Source organism: Drosophila hydei, unplaced genomic scaffold (assembly GCF_003285905.1).
Source record: "Drosophila hydei strain 15085-1641.00,03,60 unplaced genomic scaffold, DhydRS2 tig00008137-arrow-arrow-pilon, whole genome shotgun sequence".
Classification (NCBI taxonomy): domain Eukaryota; kingdom Metazoa; phylum Arthropoda; class Insecta; order Diptera; family Drosophilidae; genus Drosophila; species Drosophila hydei.
In genome coordinates, this window is record NW_022045845.1 from 1330701 (window position 1) to 1350398 (window position 19698).

The following is a 19698-nucleotide window of genomic DNA, read 5'->3' on the forward strand; positions in this document are numbered from 1 at the left end:
AAGAGTACTCTTATCGGTTGTGCTCGACTAGGATATACCCTGATCTTGCGTCGATCTGCTGTTCGATTTATCTTTCCTTCTTCGATACATACGTACACAAAAATATTCACACCCTTCCATTCCATTTTTTAACTAAGGACAAGAGATTATTAAATAACTTAGCCTCTGGTAATAAGATCCTAATTAAATATTAGGGACATGCAAATGAAAATGTACCAAAGTTCTAGACAATAGACAAGACAATGGAGGAATGGGAGGCATCCATTTCATTCCTTTCTAAGGACAATGATACATTGACTTCGTACACAGCTCAGTTTTGCAAGACCCAAAAGTATACATTATGGATGGATCTTTTCATAGTAACAATACGCACTATTATATGATAATATTTTAGTCTGAATTTTTTTATTCATTTCTTTGTTTCAGTTATATCCTCATCATACCCAGAAAGAGTTTGGAGAATATCGATTTGAGTATTCATTATAGCGCCGATTGTATAGATTCTTTCCTGTTTACGTTCAAATTCCCTCAGCTCCACATTGATGTCAATTGGATATATTTTTCGGTGTACAATAAATGTGTTTGTGTTGGTGCCTAGCCACGTCGACCTCTTTTTCCTGAGCGCTTTTATTTCATGCTCTATGTTTTCAGAAACAGTTCGATTCTTTCGATGATAATACTGACGAAAGACTCGTAACTGATTCAGCCATAGAATATAATAGCTCAGTTCGGCATACATGAATTCAAATATGTTGATGCGACGCTCAGATTTCGTATACCTTTGACTTTTTGCAGCGTAAAAGTAATCGTTAATTATAGAAGCGAACATATTTATCAAAATCACAGAAATAATGAATGCCAAAATAGAAAAGAAGAAAGTGCCAATAATCTTGCCGCCATGAAATAGGTCTTCCGGTTCGAGGCCATGGGTAAACCCAAAGGTAAAACATGTACATGTAATGATGCTGTGGCTAAGCGGAGAAAATTGTATGCTGTTGTTGCCATTTATTGTAGATACCGCCATGCCAAAGCCTAGGATTAACACGATTATGAACATACCAACGGTAGCAACAGCTTCCCAAGCCAAATACAGCGTATGTGTGAAGATATGAAAGACATTGGAGAATGTGAGAGCTTTCCACAGACGTAGAGTTGTTAAACATAAGAGAAACCCAATGGTTTCTCTGGTAAAATTAGTCAAGAGATTGACCGGCGTTACCTCTATATATTCCATTTTACTCTTGTTGCTAAGATGTTTGAGAATCATTGTGATCATCCGGTTACGTATCCAAAGCAGAACTATTATGGCCAAGTTAAGCACCAATATTCCAATATCCACTATGTTCCATATGCTTCGAATGTTTTCTGGATTGAACCACAGCTGTTTCACAAGACCTTTCAAAAATTGTAGAAACACAATGGCATACACAACTATCAAAAATAGTTGCCAATCTGTAAGCTGGTCATCGATTTCAAGTGCACGTATGCCATCCACATCCACATAGGGTATCGTGGTGCCGAAGGGTGTTTGCTCTAGGCGCAAAGTGCATACACTCAATAATTTGGCATCAGTGCTGTACAAGGAATACTCAATGAATAGAACGGAAGTATTGTAGTTGAGCCAGTTATTGTTACGTAGGTAGTCTACTATCATGAGACTATTCTGGTGACTTCGGGCTAGTAGCGCCACGTATCCACTTAACATGGGATATGACCGAAAATATCCCTCATCGGAACGTAGATAGGATGGCGTCTTCACGTTCGAAATTTTGGGTATCCACGGTTGATAGATGCGCCAATAGACATTATCGTAAGGTAAGCGCTGATATGGTAATTTCCATCCAGGCATATACAATTCGTTCGAGAATGGAGGATCAGCCAGTCTATCATGCCGTACGTCGGTCACACGCAATTGACGTAGTCGAACGACTCCAAGCAACTTAGTCTGATTGCCATGCACCCATTCTGGTCTATTAGAATCGCCATCAAGATGGAAGTCATTGATGGGCAAAGTTGCTATGAAATCATAGGCACTTGTTATTTCGTTCGCATCGAGCAAACCATAAGAAGTCGAATAATTGTGGCTAAAGAGATGCTGAAGGCACTTTTTAGTTTGATAAGCATTGCCATCGGCAGTTATCAGTACCAGAAGTATTAAACAAGCAAGGTACTTTCCATACTGCCACAAATCATATTCTATCTCCTTGTACTGGGAATTCAAGTTTTCGTCACGATGTTTTTCCGGTATTAAGAGATGGGCCCGTAAGCTCTTTAATCGCAACTTTAAATAATCTAACCGGGTCTGATGACCGACTTCTGAATCTGTTGCAAACTTGTGGGGTTTCGGATGCCAAATAGCGTCCGAGATTGAGAATATTACAAACCTGATTGGATCTCCGACCAGATAGTGAAACATGAACACCAGCAACAAAGACATGAACATTGATCTTAATTTACTCGTTGAGTGATAGAATCCAGAGAATACTGCAATCGTTATCATAGACACTGTTAGGGTAAAGATTGTGGTCCAAAAGTAAAACCTGTTGGACTTATTTGCCATTTTTTGTGGTCCGTTGCTAGAATGTGAAGCTGATAATAAAGTTTACTAAAATTAATATTTGTGGCAATTTACAGTTTTTCAAAATTGTATTTGTTAGCCTGAACGAGAAAGCTTGACTAGGAGATTGCTTGAGATATGCTCAAAAGCTGAAGTTAGATATCCATTTGGAAACGGCAAAAGGTTTATACAAAATCTACGTATTTATTGAAGGAGTCCCCACAACAAATTGAATATTTCCATCTTGAAATTATCGATTTTTATAGATAAGCAACTGGGATGAATTATCAAAAAAAGATAAACTTGTACTGCGTATGGTATTCAAATCCCTAGTTTTTAGGGCTCAATCGACTTGTCATCCTGATCAAGAATATATATAATTTATGGGGTCTGCCACGCCTCCTTACCGTTACATACATTTTCAATGTGATCCGGATATAAAAGCGAAACGCAACCCAATTCATATTTTAGATACATGTATATGTATGTGTTAACGGACGGCCATTTTCCACATTTGAAAGCGCAGCATTAAGTAGGCAACTCATATTATGATTGCCTCTCGCTCTTTTTCTTTTCTCTACTTCGCACCGAACTACACTCGGCGACAACTTCTTTGCCGCCGCGCTTTAACGGTTCTTTGTCTAGCTACAAAAATACTACCAAAAGAGCATCGTCAAAGTTGATGCAATATTTCGTATTATTGCGAAGCTACAACACAGGAACGCCACCGCTGCCGATCCAAACACTTAAATATACGAAGACACGACATACAGTGGTTCACAGCTTATTTCAACCAGCACCTTAAAAAAGCTTGTTGGGCTATAAAATCTAAACTATTGGGGATATCCCGAAAATTTAAATGCAGGTTGTTAGCGTGATATTTAAAATCAATTCATTTATTTTTTAAATATATTTTCAATATTTAATAATGTTTAAAAACTAAAAAATGAGACCAACACATCTCCACAGCTTATTTCAACCACAAACTTTGCAGCTGATGAGAAATCCGTTATTTTGCAATGCAACGGTAGATTCTTGTTCTATGCTTTATTCACTGTTTTCGCAGTGTGATAAAATAAATTTTTAGCAAAATGGGACCACGCACACCTATTGAGCAGCGGGAACTTGTTCTCAAACACTATAAAAATGGTCATTCCCGTAGAAAAATTGCTGAGATGGTTGGATTTATATTGTGAGAAAAATCCGGGAAAACCCAAGGATATCGGTCCGACATGTTGTCGATATTGTTAGGGAGGAGTTGGGCAAGTCATGCCACCCAGAAACTATTCGCCGTGTGCTTCGGGAACATGACTTTAATGGCAGAGTACCACGCAAGAAGCCTTTTATAAGCGACAAAAACAAGAAGTGTCGCTTAAAATTTGCCCAGGAGCACTTGGACAAGGACATTGGATTCTGGAACACAGTTTTATTTTGCGATGAGTTCAAATTTAATTTGTTTTGGTCGGATGGGCCCTCACATGTGTGGCGTAAGCCTAACGCAGAGCTTGACGCAAAACATTTGAGGGCTACAGTAAAGCATGGCGGAGGCAGCCTTATGGTTTGGGCCTGTATGTCAGCAGCCGGCGTTGGGATGAGACTACGATGGATAAAGGCAAATATCTTGATATTTTGAGGTCCAATTTAATTCAAAGTGCTCAGAAACTGGGCATAAAGGAGGACTTCAGATTTTATCAGAGATAATGACCCGAAACACACTGCGGGAATTGTCCAGACTTGGCTGATCTGGAAATATCTGCACGTTAAGAAACCACCAACCCAGTCACCAGATTTAAATGTAGTCGAGAATTTGTGGTCGATTTTGGAAAAAAACATTCGCAAACACAATATATCCAACAAATCTGACCTAAAAGCTGCATTGGTTGAGGAATGGGAAAAAATTACTCCAGAAGTTACCAAAAAGTTGGTGGAATCTATCCCAAAAAGACTTAAAATAATAGTTAACCAAAAGGATGGTCACACTAAGTAGTGATTTTTTAACCAAAGGATGGTCACACTAAGTAGTGATTTTTTATTATTTTGTTATTTTAATGTTATATAATGTTTTTTCATTTTTTAGTTTTTAAACATTAAATATTGAAAAATTTTTTAAAAAATAAATGAATTGATTTTATATCAGTTTAAACATTACACTAACAACCTGCATTTAAATTTTCGGGATATCCCCAATAGTTTAGATTTTATAGCCCAACAAACTTTTTTTAAGGTGCTGGTTGAAATTAGCTGTGAACCACTGTATGTATTATACAACTATTTCTAAATATCCAAATTCAACAGCAAGATATCACGCACTCGTTTTTCCAGCTCACATCGCACTTCCTTGGGTACCAATTTACTTGCCAAGGGTATGATCTCGGCGATGACATCTCCTTCACTAACTTGATTCACTCCTCGCGTATCCAGAATGTTGTGTATCTTTTTGCGAATGTCATCCTGCCAGCCGCAGTCTCGAAGCAGTTGATGCATTAGACTCCGTAAAGAATCCAAATCCCCGCTGCTTAGGATAGAGATACTGCCACTGTCGCAATTGACATCAGAATCTTTGCTGCTGCTTTCCATAATTTCATAATAAATTATTTGAAGTTATTTATTTGTTATACTACTCAATGTGATAGCTTACCTAACTAACTCTGTCACGTTATTCATGATGTATTGTAGTGATTCGATTTTCTATGCCTTCTGGGTTGCAGAAGCATGATGCTCTGCATTTCCAGTTTTAAAATCGAGTTAGTATAAGCTTTTCAGGCAGTGTTTTCTAAAGTTGTAGAACTTGAAACTTAAAAATTGGCATTAAGAAAATACCCTGTAATTTACACATATTTGGCACCAAAATGGGTGGCACATTTTTTTTCTCATCAGAGTAGGTTTACGAGCTGTAACTTTCATTAGTGACCACTCGCATAATTGTAAAGAGCTGATCTGTCCTCTATTCTAACAGTCAGTTTTTTGTAAATTTAGAAAAAAAAGCCCAATAAAAGGCTTTTTTCAATCTTACTTAAAATACCATGAAACATCTCGCAAAATTAGACAACAAAACATCAAAACATTGCTTTTTTCCAAAGTAGAAATCTCTAGTAGGTTGAGCTATCCAAATCGATGATATACAAAATCTTTGTATGTGTATAAAACAGAAACCTACACAGTAAATTTGATTCTCGCGAGTATTTAATTACATCATGACAATGGAGTATTTATTTGTTCAAATAGATACTTTTACGAAATTTGTGTTACCTTGCTTAGCTATTTTAAAGGCACAGTGCTTATAATAAAATAAAAGAAATTTTACAAAAATTAACGTAAAATCAATCACTTTCAATTTTCATTGGCAGAGTAAGATTCTCTTTATGGATATAAATAATCTAACAGTATACCTCATACACACATGTGGTTATTAAATATATACAGAGGTTCACAGCTTATTTCAACCAGAACCTTAAAAAAAATTTGTTGGGCTAAGCTATTAGGGATATCCCGAAAATTTAAATGCAGGTTGTTAGTGTGATGTTTAAACTAATATAAAATCAATTCATTTATTTTTAAAATATTTTTTCAATATTTAATAATGTTTAAAAACTAAAAAATGAGACCACAACAGTTCCACAGCTTATTTCAACCCCTTATGAAATAACATTATATAACATTAAAATAACACAAAATAATAAAAAATTAATACTGAGTGTGACCACCCTTTTGGTTAACTACTATTTATTTTAAGTCTTTTTATGATAGATTCCACCAACTTTTTGGTGACTTCTGGAGTAATTTTTCCCATTCCTCAACCAATGCAGCTTTTAGGTCCGATTTGTTGGATACACTGGCGATCAACGAAATAGACTCACAATTTTTTTTTTGGAAATTGACGATTTATAAAGAAAGATAACAATATAACTTTATACTAAAATTATATCTTATTCATTGCTCAATTCTTCAGTAACCAAAACAAAAATTAGCGCTCTAAGTTTTATATAAAATTTCTAAAAAAATTTCTTTTTGAGGCACCTTAAAAAAACGTTATTTTTATCGATCCGAATAGACTCAACATTTTAAACAAAGCAAAAAACAAACAAATTAAACAAAAATCTTAATTTTTCGAATTTTCAATTCTGATAATCATTATTAATAATTTAATAATGGGTAAAGCCACTTTTATTTGAAAAAATTTTGTAAATTCTGATCGGCATAGAATCGTATAGGCAGTTTAAATAATCCAATGATACTTCGCTTCAGTTGCTGGTAATTGCTGATTTTAAAGACTCAATGTCCTCAAATTGTCTACCCAATTGATAGACTTTACGCGCTAACCATACCCATACATTTTCTATGATGTTTAAATCTGGAGAGTACGGCGGTCACTCCATTAAGTGAACATTTTGATCGGCAATCCATTTTTTTACAATTCGCGCGGTGTGGATAGGAGCATTATCTTGTTGAAAAGTCCAAGATAAATATCCAAAGAGTTCGGTGAAATGGGGAAATGCTTTTAATGGCATTCATCCTAGTTGACACGAATTAAATATCGAAAGTACCATAATACGATATGGCACCCCACACCATTATACCACCCTCACGACTATGGTGACGGGATAAATAACGTTCCTCCTTTCTGATATCATGAAAGTAATAATTAAAACCATCGGGTCCATCCAAGTTGAAGCGTTTTTCATCAGAAGAAACGATTCGATACCACTCAGTAGTCCAGGTCATGTGGTTCCGCGCAAACAGACAACGAGATTCCTTACGAATATCGGTAAGTGGTGGTTTTTTCTTTATTTTCAATCTTTGAAGATGCTAAGTAGCTACACTTGCGTTCACTCCCAAACTTTGGTAAATTTTGGCTGCAGAACACGTAGAATTGGATGCTTCTCGGAGTATTCTTCGCTTTTCGGAAGCAGTAAGTGCTTTATGGGAGGGTTTTTTCATATTTTCCCCGTAATTTGATGGATCACGTAAGAAATGACTGACAACAGACGCCAATATTTTGCCTTTTTCCTCTAAAGTAAGCACTTTACCACGACCCATATTATTTTCAATTATAGTTGAATAAACTGACAATAGCTTTCGAAAAGAATTTGCGACTTCCAAAGAACACAACTTATATATAAGAAAATAAAATAACCTCTTCTGAGTCTATTCCGATGATTGAAAAAAAACACATTTTTGGACAAAGGCAAAGCAAAACAGATATACAATATAACTGTATATTTTTTGCATCCACATATTGTCTCTAGCATATGTGTCTGGTTTCGCTCAATAAAATGTAATAACAGTTATAACGATAACTTAACGCAAAAAGGAGAAAACATAAAAATAAAACTGATAAAATGTGGAGTCTATTTCGTTGTTCGGCAGTGTATATTGTGTTCGCAAATGTTTTTTTCCAAAAGCGACCACAAATTCTCGATTATATTTAAATCTGGTGACGGCTGAGGGCCCATCCGATCCAAACAAATTAAATTTGGACTCACCGCAAAATAAAACTGTGTTCCAGAATCCAATGTCCTTGTCCAAGTGCTCCTGGGCAAATTTTAAGCTACACTTCTTGTTTTTGTCGCTTATAAGAGGCTTCTTGCGTGGTACTTTGCCATTAAAGTCATGTTCCCGAAGCACACAGCGAATAGTTTCTGGGTGGCATGACTTGCCCAACTCCTCCCTAACAATATCGACAACATGTCGAACCGATATCCTTGGGTTATCCCGGATTTTTCTCACAATATAGCGCTCGTCCGTGGGATTAAAAATTTTGTTTGGAGCATTTCTACCTTTATCGTGGGTTCTACTTTCACGGACAAACCGGTATATGATGCTTTGAACTGTAGAATCACTAAATCCAACCATCTCAACATTTTTTCTACGGGAATGACCATTTTTATAGTGTTTGAGAACAAGTTCCCACTGCTCAATAGGTGTGCGTGGTCCCATTTTGCTAAATTCACTTTTCTGCAAGTTGAGCTTTCAAGATTCTGCAAAAATTTATTTTATCACACTGCGAAAACAGTGAATAAAGCATAGAACAAGAATCTACCGTTGCATTGCAAAATAACGGATTTTTCATCAGCTGCAAAGTTTGTGGTTGAAATAAGCTGTGGAGATGTGTTGGTCTCACTTTTTAGTTTTTAAACATTATTAAATATTGAAAAAATAAATTAATTGATTTTATATTAGTTTAAACATCACACTAACAACCTGCATTTAAATTTTCGGGATATCCCCAATAGTTTAGATTTTATAGCCGAACACACTTTTTTTAAGGTGCTGGTTGAAATAAGCTGTGAACCACTGTATGCATTTGAATGTAGCTCTGCTCATATACACATAAAATTCATGAAAAAACCGTCTACTCACCACGAACAGCGACACAGTGAGAGGGTGATATTTTTCACCACTAACCACTGCAGCGCAAGCTCACCATGCGCAACAAGACAGCTAGCAACGATATCAAAAGCTAATTACGAGCGGACCGTGCACTTCGATGTCAACTGTTGATGCTTTCGAAGCTCTCGTCAACATTTATCCGTTGACAACATTTCGTGTATTTGTTTTAAGTTTTTGTCCGTTTAATTTTTATTTATGAACTAACCCTCCCTTCTTTCTCGCAGATACTTTTATTTTTCTTTAGTCATTACCACAATATTTAAGTACTGCTCTATGAAATTGGAGTTTTTTTAGTCGCATCGAACAAACGCTAAACAGCAGGAAACGGGCTTGCAGACATTTCAGTGCCTAAACAAATCCATAGGACAGAGAAAGACCGTTTCCTGCTTATCGCGAGTGCTTGACTCGAATCTACCCTGAACAAAACAAGAAGCATTAAATTATTTAAAATAATATTGAAATACATAAATACACCGCTAATAAAGTTATCGTATCGATGTAATTTTTCACTGTGGACTATTTGGGTTTGGATTTGATCAACTTTGAAAGTTTTATTGGATGAAAATCTCCTATTATAAACAAAGCCCAATTCGTTGCTGTCCTGCTATTAGCTACGTATATTGCAGTGCCCACCAACAATTTGGTATATGTAGCTCCTTGACTTTTGTAAATAGTTATGACTTCTGCAGGTACAGCTTTAAACGATTATTGGAAACTTGCTCATTTTTCCAATATTGAACATTTCTAATTATATTTTGAAGGGGGTCCACGAATATTATCGCTTAAATCGTACGTTGTTTTAGATAATCAGTTTAAGGTCATCACTTAAAGCTTTCAAATCAGAACCAGATTGGTTAACTGGCGGAGAGACCACAGAACGTTATATGGAACCACTCATTGTGAGAGCAGCTTCACCTGTCGAAGCACAGAGTCTCTCATGACTCTCAGGCCTACTATTATATATATATATGGGATAATGCTTGAAAATTGAGGTGATTAGTGGTTCCTTCTGACTCCAGCACCACCTCCAACGAATTCTTACAATATTGACATTTCACATTATGACAAACATTTGTAAAGTAAGTCTTCTGCTTTAAATCTAAAGATCTATAATTATCTTGTAATCTATCGGAATATTACAAAGCTGGAAGTTTAATCACCCGAACATTTGCATTTTCCATGTCCTGATTCGCGTCACTCCGATTAATGTTTAAAACATTCATTCTAGGATCTATTTCTGGCAACCCTAAAACTCTAAACCTATCACCTATTGCCTCTTTATTCTCAATATTGCCGTCATATTTTTCCTGTCCTGCGGTGTTTAGAGCATCCTGGAACTCACTATGAGCTAAGCTTTTATATTTCCTACGGTTTGTCCCAACTAATTCCTGATTTTCTCAACAAACCGATTAACAGTCCCTCATAATTAGTTATAAGGAACAAGAAAACTCTAGTCGAGAGTGCTCGACTAGAAAATGCCCTGAACCAAAAAATAAAAAAAACAATGTAATTTTAAATAATAATACTGAATATATTTTATTAATATAATAAACGACTTCTTGACATATAAATTTTTAAATATTTACACTAAACTTCCCTATCCTGAATACTTAATGATATACCACTGTGGTAACTATAAACTGTTTCAAAAGTCCTAGCGCTAATATATTCACTAGACAAATTGGAAAACGCCCAATCATTGTGTGAATCACAATTAGTGGTAGTGGACAAACACACCTTAAAATCTCCTAAAATAAGGCAATCGCTGGTCAAATTTTGTAGACAACTACAAAGCTTAACGATTTATACCTAAATATGGCATATCCAGAAACTGATGATCCATTTATTTTCCTGGCGCTCAAACAGCTAGTTATATTATTTAAGATAGTATTCCTAGCATAAATGATGATTCCTCTCTTAGGTAGGTCGTATTGCGTTAGGTACCACCTCGCAATCAAGACGGACAACAAAATTTTCGTTTGCATATGTAGAGTAGAGCTGTAAACCTATCGATGTTTGCAACATTCAATAGTTTCGATGGTTTTACAACAATTATTCAATAGTATCGATAGTACTATCGAAAATATTTTCAAGTTCAAAAACAAACTAAATAAATTCATATTTAAAAATAAAAATTTTAATAAACAATTCAGTTGTTTACAATAATCAGATCCTTCATGGACTATAAAATGGTTACATGCCTTGAACTAAAAATTTAATTAGCTCTACATCGAGGTCTTGTTTGCGCTTAGATGTAGATTCATATGTTGCACTAACATATGAAGCTATTGAACCAGAAGTGCTTGGCAAATCGTTAACACGCTGACCGGGATGCGTACGTTTCAGGTGGTCAAATAAATTGGAGGTATATATATCCCCACACCGATGATCTTCCCACTCGCGGTCTTTTAACTAGCTGCTTGTCCTTAATAGCCTCAATGATGCTGTCTTCTCCATCTTAATAAAGCACATGCATACAAAACTTAAATTAGTTACTTGCGTTGCTAGCTGGGAAATGGAACTTACCCTGTGTGTTTTTCAAAAGAAATTTATGCATCCTTCCTCCGCCACCAACACCAACGAAAATGTATCTACAAATAAACACTTATTTTTATACTTAATCGCTTCTTATATATACATGTTTTTCTTACCAAAAAGAGCTGCCGAGTTGCAAAAGTGCGCCAAAGTAATTGATGTGTAACGCCCGATATCATCGCTATCGATAGTAAACAAAAACAATCGATGTGGACGCAGAAATATAAAAATTCGATAGATCGATAGTTCAATCGATAGTTTTACAGCACTAATGTAGAGGCTTCAACGAAACATAGAACGGACGACTGCAGCATCAATCTGTCAGATCGAATGTCTTCAATATGACAGTTAATACTCTGAGTATTATGATAAAAAATATCTAAGGTGCAACTGTCAATTAAGTGATCGTAATGTGATCGACGCAGTGTTTAACTATGCAATTGGACTAATTGGGTTTGTACCTTATCATCATTTTTGGGAGGCCTTATAGGAATAAAATCTCCTATAATAAACAACCCCGAAGCAGTTGTTGCCTTACTACAAGCTACGTATATTCGTGCATTCAAGAGCAAGTGTTGATCACCACTTTGCTATGCGTAGCTCCTTGGCTTTTATGAATAGTTATACCTTCGGCAGGTACCACTGGAAACTGCTTACTGTCAATGGATACTTGCTCATTTTTCCTATATTGGAAATTTCTAGTTATTTTTTGAGTGGGGCCGATGAAGATTCTGTACGATGCGTACACTTTGAGCGAGCAAGTACTCCTACACTGTCCTCTGAAAATTGCATCCATAAAAAATTTGGAGCGTTGGATGCATCGAAATCTATTTGCATCAAAATACCTGTTGCCCCATTAACTAAGCCATCCTCTGTATCTACATTGACCGTAATCATATATTTGGCAGTTGTTTTCAAAAGGCTATTCACAACTTCGAAAATTCTTTCGCTTTTTGCTGCACTTAAATGGGTTGCTTTAATAAAGTCTTAAGCAACCGAAATAAATGGATCTGTCGGAATGGCGTTAAGCTTCATAGTGTTACAGCAATCTGTCGCCGCATTTGTGCTAAACAGATGAATTGCATCATGCGGGATCGAATAAGGCTAATATCATCGGGTGTCGTCACATTTTCCGATGCCATATTATTTAACGCAGAAGCAAAAGTTTGATCCTCCCGTTGTCGCATTATTTCTGTGAGCTCAAAATACTTAAAGAGGTCCCAGAGCCAAGAAGCGTATATAGTACTGTAGGGATCATGAGAATTGGATTCGAAAATCCAACGATCGCCTACTGGTGACAACTGTCGTAAAAATCCCCAAAAAAAACTATGACAGAAATACCACCAAATGGAGAAGAATTTTTGAAAATTTGTTTTAGACGGGAGTCAAATTGAGAAAACATTTTTGAGCCTACCATAGATATTTCATCTATTATAATAAGTTTAAGGTCTATTAACCTTGAATGCAAACTATTCACTAAGTCTTTACTTAGCGCTCTCAAATCAGAATCAGATTGGTTAACTGGCAGAGAGAAAATAAAATGTAGTGTCGAACCACTAAATCCGAAAGCAGCTTTACCTGTTGGGGCCAGAGTATGATTTTAGATGAGACATTACTCCCAGGCTTACTATTTTATAAATGGGATAATGCTTGAAATATGTAGGTGATTAGTCGGCTCTTTCCGACTCCAGCACCACCTCCAACGAATTCATAAAAAATTGACTTACTTTTCACATTATGCAACACATGGGTAAAGTTAGTCTTCTGCTTTAAATTTAAAGACCTATCAATATCTGGAATTCTATCTGGAGAAAACAAAACAGGAAACTTAATCATTCGGACATTGGTATTTTCTAAACCCTGATTCTCGTCTCCTCCATTAATGTTTAATACATTTATTCAAGGATCTATTTCTGGCAACTGTAAACCTATCATCTACTACCTCTCTATTTTCAATATTGCCCTCATTCTCGTCCTGAACTGCGTCGTTAAGAGCATCCTGAAGCTCACTATCAGCTAAACTATTATATTTCCTACGGTTTGTATCAATTAATTCTTGATTGTGGCTCTGCCTCCTCGTCTCTCCGTGGGACATATAACATAACTAACTTCCTAAAGTATTTATTGGCTTCTCTCGGTATTAATATTAAATCTCCTATACCTAATTATACTGGGAGTACGCCTTTTCTTCACAAAACCACTACCATTGCGAAGACAAAAAACTAACGTTTGGGATGTTAGTAATTGTGGATCGTCATGTACATCTAATTGGCGAGTGCCACTAGGCTGCTTGCTAAAACTATAAAAAGCAGCAAAATCAGCTAGGCATAAACTTTGTAAAGCGTCAGGTTTACAAAACTTAATAAAAATATGTCAGTAGAGTCATCTGATAAATTTTCTAACTGCTGCTTAGACTTAAGCATTCTAACCCGATGCTTTGGTAATGAAGTATTGATGTATACTTCTGCGTTATTTTCAGTGCCCGAAATAAATTTGCGCCCTATGTGCTGTAACTTTTGTTTAATTGTTACATTGCCCCTGCTAATCTCACTAACAGCTTCACGCATTAGCTTTAAAATTCCTCTCTGGGACTTGTTAATATAATTAACAACATAACTGCAGCAAGCATAGGGATCTAATATAAATTGTATATCTATGCTTATTATAAGCGTTAAGCTTAATGCCCTGCTCATCTAGATCTTGAGCATTCTCCTCTAATGGGAATAAGATCTCTGTTTGGGGCATAGGAGGGTATGGAATACCGAATCTACAAATTTGTTGTGCCCCGACTTCTCGCCTACGGGAGTGCCCGTGATTATGGATTTGATACTCCAAATACGAAGCTACATCCGAGCACTCAGTATCAGTTGTGATAAACTGTTTGATAAACGATTTTACGCGAAAAATGCTTGACTCATCAGTCGAATCAAGCTTGGGGGTATCTTTCAGCCAAAACATACCATGAATATGGGGGGAGCCTCTTTGTTGGAATTCAACTCGCCAATAAAACTTTGTAACATGATGACTGCCAAAAACTCCGTTTCCCCTTTTCATTAGTTTTAAAACCTGCCTATACCGAAAATCAAAATACCTAGCACACGTAACAGAGTCGGCTCTAATTAGACGGTCTTTGTTGCAACTTCTTCGGAAATGTCTACTTTATCTACGTTTCTCGAAAGTATCGCTAATAGCTCCGTCCATCTAGTCTCTGCGGGCGAAAATGTGATAAAAAGGGTCGGAAGACCAAACTGCCTTATCATAGCCATTACTTTTTTCTTCTCTGCTTCCCAGTAAGCAGGCGAAGTCCTAATGCCTTTTAAAACTCTATAGACATCATCATTGCGAACTAAATGATCTATATTTTCTTCGTTATGAGCGTTTGCCGCTGTAATGCCGTGAGTGGCGCTGTGATTGCGCAAGCAAATATAAGTATTATTTCTAATGTTAATCATTTCTAACTTCTTATAGTTCAGAAATAATTTATCAGTTCTACAAACTTTTAAAACTTTCCTTACATTTTCTCTTCACCAGCTCCTCTGAATCGCAATTATCGATCAAATCTAATGGTCGCTAACCTTCTCCAGGAGCTATAACTATTCTTTGCATAGCGATATTTTCTATAGGGACATTTTCTAATAGGGTTTCCTGTCCTCCTGGGTTAATATTTTTCAATTCCCTACTATTCTGCTCGTTTGTTGAGGCTTTTGAAGGTCTAATGGTTTCAGTCATGAAATCATGACTATATTCTATTCTGCGCTTCAAATGTATGTGAAGAACCTCAGCTTCCCTAAACGCCCTTGGATGAGACGTTACAACATTGGCCACGGGAATAGGTACATTGACTATGCTCCTTTAATGGCATTTTGGCGGCCATATCCTAAAGACTTAATAATCATGAAGGGAAGGCGTGGAGAAATAAGCCTTTCCTCTAGTGGCGTTAAGCTCTTTAAACAGTTCGGAAGTTCCGGAAAATCCAAGCCATTTGTAATGGAAGCTTTCGGTTTTTGCCAAGTTGGATACTACGACTACATGTCTTGCAAAAGTAGTATTTATTATTTTCTGAAGGAAAGCTAGATGCGAGATATATATAGTGCACAAACACACTTTAAAATCTCCTAAAATGGATACTGCAGAAATAGCACCTGAAATTCTGAAATAAACAATTGGACTGTATAAGACGGACTTTTGTAGACAACTACAAAGCTTAACGATTTATACCTAAATATGGCATATCCAGAAACTGATGATCCATTTATTTTCCTGGCGCTCAAACAGCTAGTTATATTATTTAAGATAGTATTCCTAGCATAAATGATGATTCCTCTCTTAGGTCGTATTGCGTTAGGTACCACCTCGCAATTAAGACGGACAACAATAGTAAACCCTGGAATATTAAAATTTTCGTTTGCATATGTAGAGTAGAGCTGTAAAACTATCGATGGTTGCAAAATTCAATAGTTTCGATGGTTTTACAACAATTATTCAATAGTATCGATAGTATTATCGAAAATATTTTCAAGTTCAAAAACAAACTAAATAAATTCATATTTGAAAATAAAAATAAAAATAAAAATATTAATAAACAATTCAGTTGTTTACAATAATGAGATCCTTCATGGACTATAAAATGGTTACATGCCTTGAACTAAAAATTTAATTAGCTCTACCGAGGTCTTGTTTGCGCTTAGATGTAGATTCATATGAAGCTATTGAACCAGAAGTGCTTGGCAAATCGTTAACACGCTGACCGGGATGCGTACGTTTCAGGTGGTCAAATAAATTGGAGGTATATATATCCCCACAACGATGATCTTCCCACTCGCGGTCTTTTAACTAGCTGCTTGTCCTCAATAGCCTCAATGATGCTGTCTTCTCCATCTTAATAAAGCACATGCATACAAAACTTAAATTAGTTACTTGCGTTGCTAGCTGGGAAATGGAACTTACCCTGTGTGTTTTTGAAAAGAAATTTATGCATCCTTCCTCCGCCACCAACACCAACGAAAATTTATCTACAAATAAACACTTATTTTTAAACTTAATCGCTTCTTATATATACATGTTTTTCTTACCAAAAAGAGCTGCCGAGTTGCAAAAGTGCGCCAAAGTAATTGATGTGTAACGCCCGATATCATCGCTATCGATAGTAAACAAAAACAATCGATGTGGACGCAGAAATATAATCGATAGTTTTACAGCACTAATGTAGAGGCTTCAACGAAACATAGAACGGACGACTGCAGCATCAATCTGTCAGATCGAATGTCTTCAATATGACAGTTAATACTCTGAGTATTATGATAAAAAATATCTAAGGTGCAACTGTCAATTAAGTGATCGTAATGTGATCGACGCAGTGTTTAACTATGCAATTGGACTAATTGGGTTTGTACCTTATCATCATTTTTGGGAGGCCTTATAGGAATAAAATCTCCTATAATAAACAACCCCGAAGCAGTTGTTGCCTTACTACAAGCTACGTATATTCGTGCATTCAAGAGCAAGTGTTGATCACCACTTTGCTATGCGTAGCTCCTTGGCTTTTATGAATAGTTATACCTTCGGCAGGTACCACTGGAAACTGCTTACTGTCAATGGATACTTGCTCATTTTTCCTATATTGGAAATTTCTAGTTATTTTTTGAGTGGGGCCGATGAAGATTCTGTACGATGCGTACACTTTGAGCGAGCAAGTACTCCTACACTGTCCTCTGAAAATTGCATCCATAAAAAATTTGGAGCGTTGGATGCATCGAAATCTATTTGCATCAAAATACCTGTTGCCCCATTAACTAAGCCATCCTCTGTATCTACATTGACCGTAATCATATATTTGGCAGTTGTTTTCAAAAGGCTATTCACAACTTCGAAAATTCTTTCGCTTTTTGCTGCACTTAAATGGGTTGCTTTAATAAAGTCTTAAGCAACCGAAATAAATGGATCTGTCGGAATGGCGTTAAGCTTCATAGTGTTACAGCAATCTGTCGCCGCATTTGTGCTAAACAGATGAATTGCATCATGCGGGATCGAATAAGGCTAATATCATCGGGTGTCGTCACATTTTCCGATGCCATATTATTTAACGCAGAAGCAAAAGTTTGATCCTCCCGTTGTCGCATTATTTCTGTGAGCTCAAAATACTTAAAGAGGTCCCAGAGCCAAAAAGCGTATATAGTACTGTAGGGATCATGAGAATTGGATTCGAAAATCCAACGATCGCCTACTGGTGACAACTGTCGTAAAAATCCCCAAAAAAAACTATGACAGAAATACCACCAAATGGAGAAGAATTTTTGAAAATTTGTTTTAGACGGGAGTCAAATTGAGAAAACATTTTTGAGCCTACCATAGATATTTCATCTATTATAATAAGTTTAAGGTCTATTAACCTTGAATGCAAAGTATTCACTAAGTCTTTACTTAGCGCTCTCAAATCAGAATCAGATTGGTTAACTGGCAGAGAGAAAATAAAATGTAGTGTCGAACCACTAAATCCGAAAGTTGGGGCCAGAGTATGATTTTAGATGAGACATTACTCCCAGGCCTACTATTTTATAAATGGGATAATGCTTGAAATATGTAGGTAATTAGTCGGCTCTTTCCGACTCCAGCACCACCTCCAACGAATTCATAAAAAATTGACTTACTTTTCACATTATGCAACACATGGGTAAAGTTAGTCTTCTGCTTTAAATTTAAAGACCTATCAATATCTGGAATTCTATCTGGAGAAAACAAAACAGGAAACTTAATCATTCGGACATTGGTATTTTCTAAACCCTGATTCTCGTCTCCTCCATTAATGTTTAATACATTTATTCAAGGATCTATTTCTGGCAACTGTAAACCTATCATCTACTACCTCTCTATTTTCAATATTGCCCTCATTCTCGTCCTAAACGTCGTTAAGAGCATCCTTAAGCTCACTATCAGCTAAACTATTATATTTCCTACGGTTTGTATCAATTAATTCTTGATTGTGGCTACAAAACGATTCGCAGTCCCTTATAACTAGCTCCGCCTCCTCGTCTCTCCGTGGGACATATAACATAACTAACTTCCTAAAGTATTTATTGGCTTCTCTCGGTATTAATATTAAATCTCCTATACCTAATTATACTGGGAGTACGCCTTTTCTTCACAAAACCACTACCATTGCGAAGACAAAAAACTAACGTTTGGGATGTTAGTAATTGTGGATCGTCATGTACATCTAATTGGCGAGTGCCACTAGGCTGCTTGCTAAAACTATAAAAAGCAGCAAAATCAGCTAGGCATAAACTTTGTAAAGCGTCAGGTTTACAAAACTTAATAAAAATATGTCAGTAGAGTCATCTGATAAATTTTCTAACTGCTGCTTAGACTTAAGCATTCTAACCCGATGCTTTGGTAATGAAGTATTGATGTATACTTCTGCGTTATTTTCAGTGCCCGAAATAAATTTGCGCCCTATGTGCTGTAACTTTTGTTTAATTGTTACATTGCCCCTGCTAATCTCACTAACAGCTTCACGCATTAGCTTTAAAATTCCTCTCTGGGACTTGTTAATATAATTAACAACATAACTGCAGCAAGCATAGGGATCTAATATAAATTGTATATCTATGCTTATTATAAGCGTTAAGCTTAATGCCCTGCTCATCTAGATCTTGAGCATTCTCCTCTAATGGGAATAAGATCTCTGTTTGGGGCATAGGAGGGTATGGAATACCGAATCTACAAATTTGTTGTGCCCCGACTTCTCGCCTACGGGAGTGCCCGTGATTATGGATTTGATACTCCAAATACGAAGCTACATCCGAGCACTCAGTATCAGTTGTGATAAACTGTTTGATAAACGATTTTACGCGAAAAATGCTTGACTCATCAGTCGAATCAAGCTTGGGGGTATCTTTCAGCCAAAACATACCATGAATATGGGGGGAGCCTCTTTGTTGGAATTCAACTCGCCAATAAAACTTTGTAACATGATGACTGCCAAAAACTCCGTTTCCCCTTTTCATTAGTTTTAAAACCTGCCTATACCGAAAATCAAAATACCTAGCACACGTAACAGAGTCGGCTCTAATTAGACGGTCTTTGTTGCAACTTCTTCGGAAATGTCTACTTTATCTACGTTTCTCGAAAGTATCGCTAATAGCTCCGTCCATCTAGTCTCTGCGGGCGAAAATGTGATAAAAAGGGTCGGAAGACCAAACTGCCTTATCATAGCCATT

The 19698-nt window shown here is 36.5% G+C and overlaps 2 protein-coding genes across 2 annotated transcripts; both read right to left on the bottom strand.

Annotated features, from left to right (window-relative positions):
- Positions 1-399: 399 nt before the first annotated feature.
- Positions 400-2780, bottom strand: LOC111595697 (polycystic kidney disease protein 1-like 2). Its single transcript, XM_023309542.2, has 2 exons — positions 2633-2780; positions 400-2576 (listed from the first exon to the last, which is right to left on the bottom strand). The coding sequence occupies exon 2, from the start codon at positions 2558-2560 to the stop codon at positions 410-412; it is 2151 nt and encodes a 716-aa protein (XP_023165310.1). The 5' UTR covers positions 2561-2576; positions 2633-2780; the 3' UTR covers positions 400-409.
- A 1940-nt stretch (positions 2781-4720) lies between these two features.
- On the bottom strand, positions 4721-5270 carry LOC111595714 (enhancer of yellow 2b transcription factor-like). The gene is made up of 2 exons (XM_023309559.2): positions 5196-5270; positions 4721-5123 (listed from the first exon to the last, which is right to left on the bottom strand). Exons 1-2 carry the CDS (start codon positions 5219-5221, stop codon positions 4832-4834), a joined length of 318 nt encoding a protein of 105 aa, XP_023165327.1. The 5' UTR covers positions 5222-5270; the 3' UTR covers positions 4721-4831.
- Between the last annotated feature and the right edge of the window lie 14428 nt (positions 5271-19698).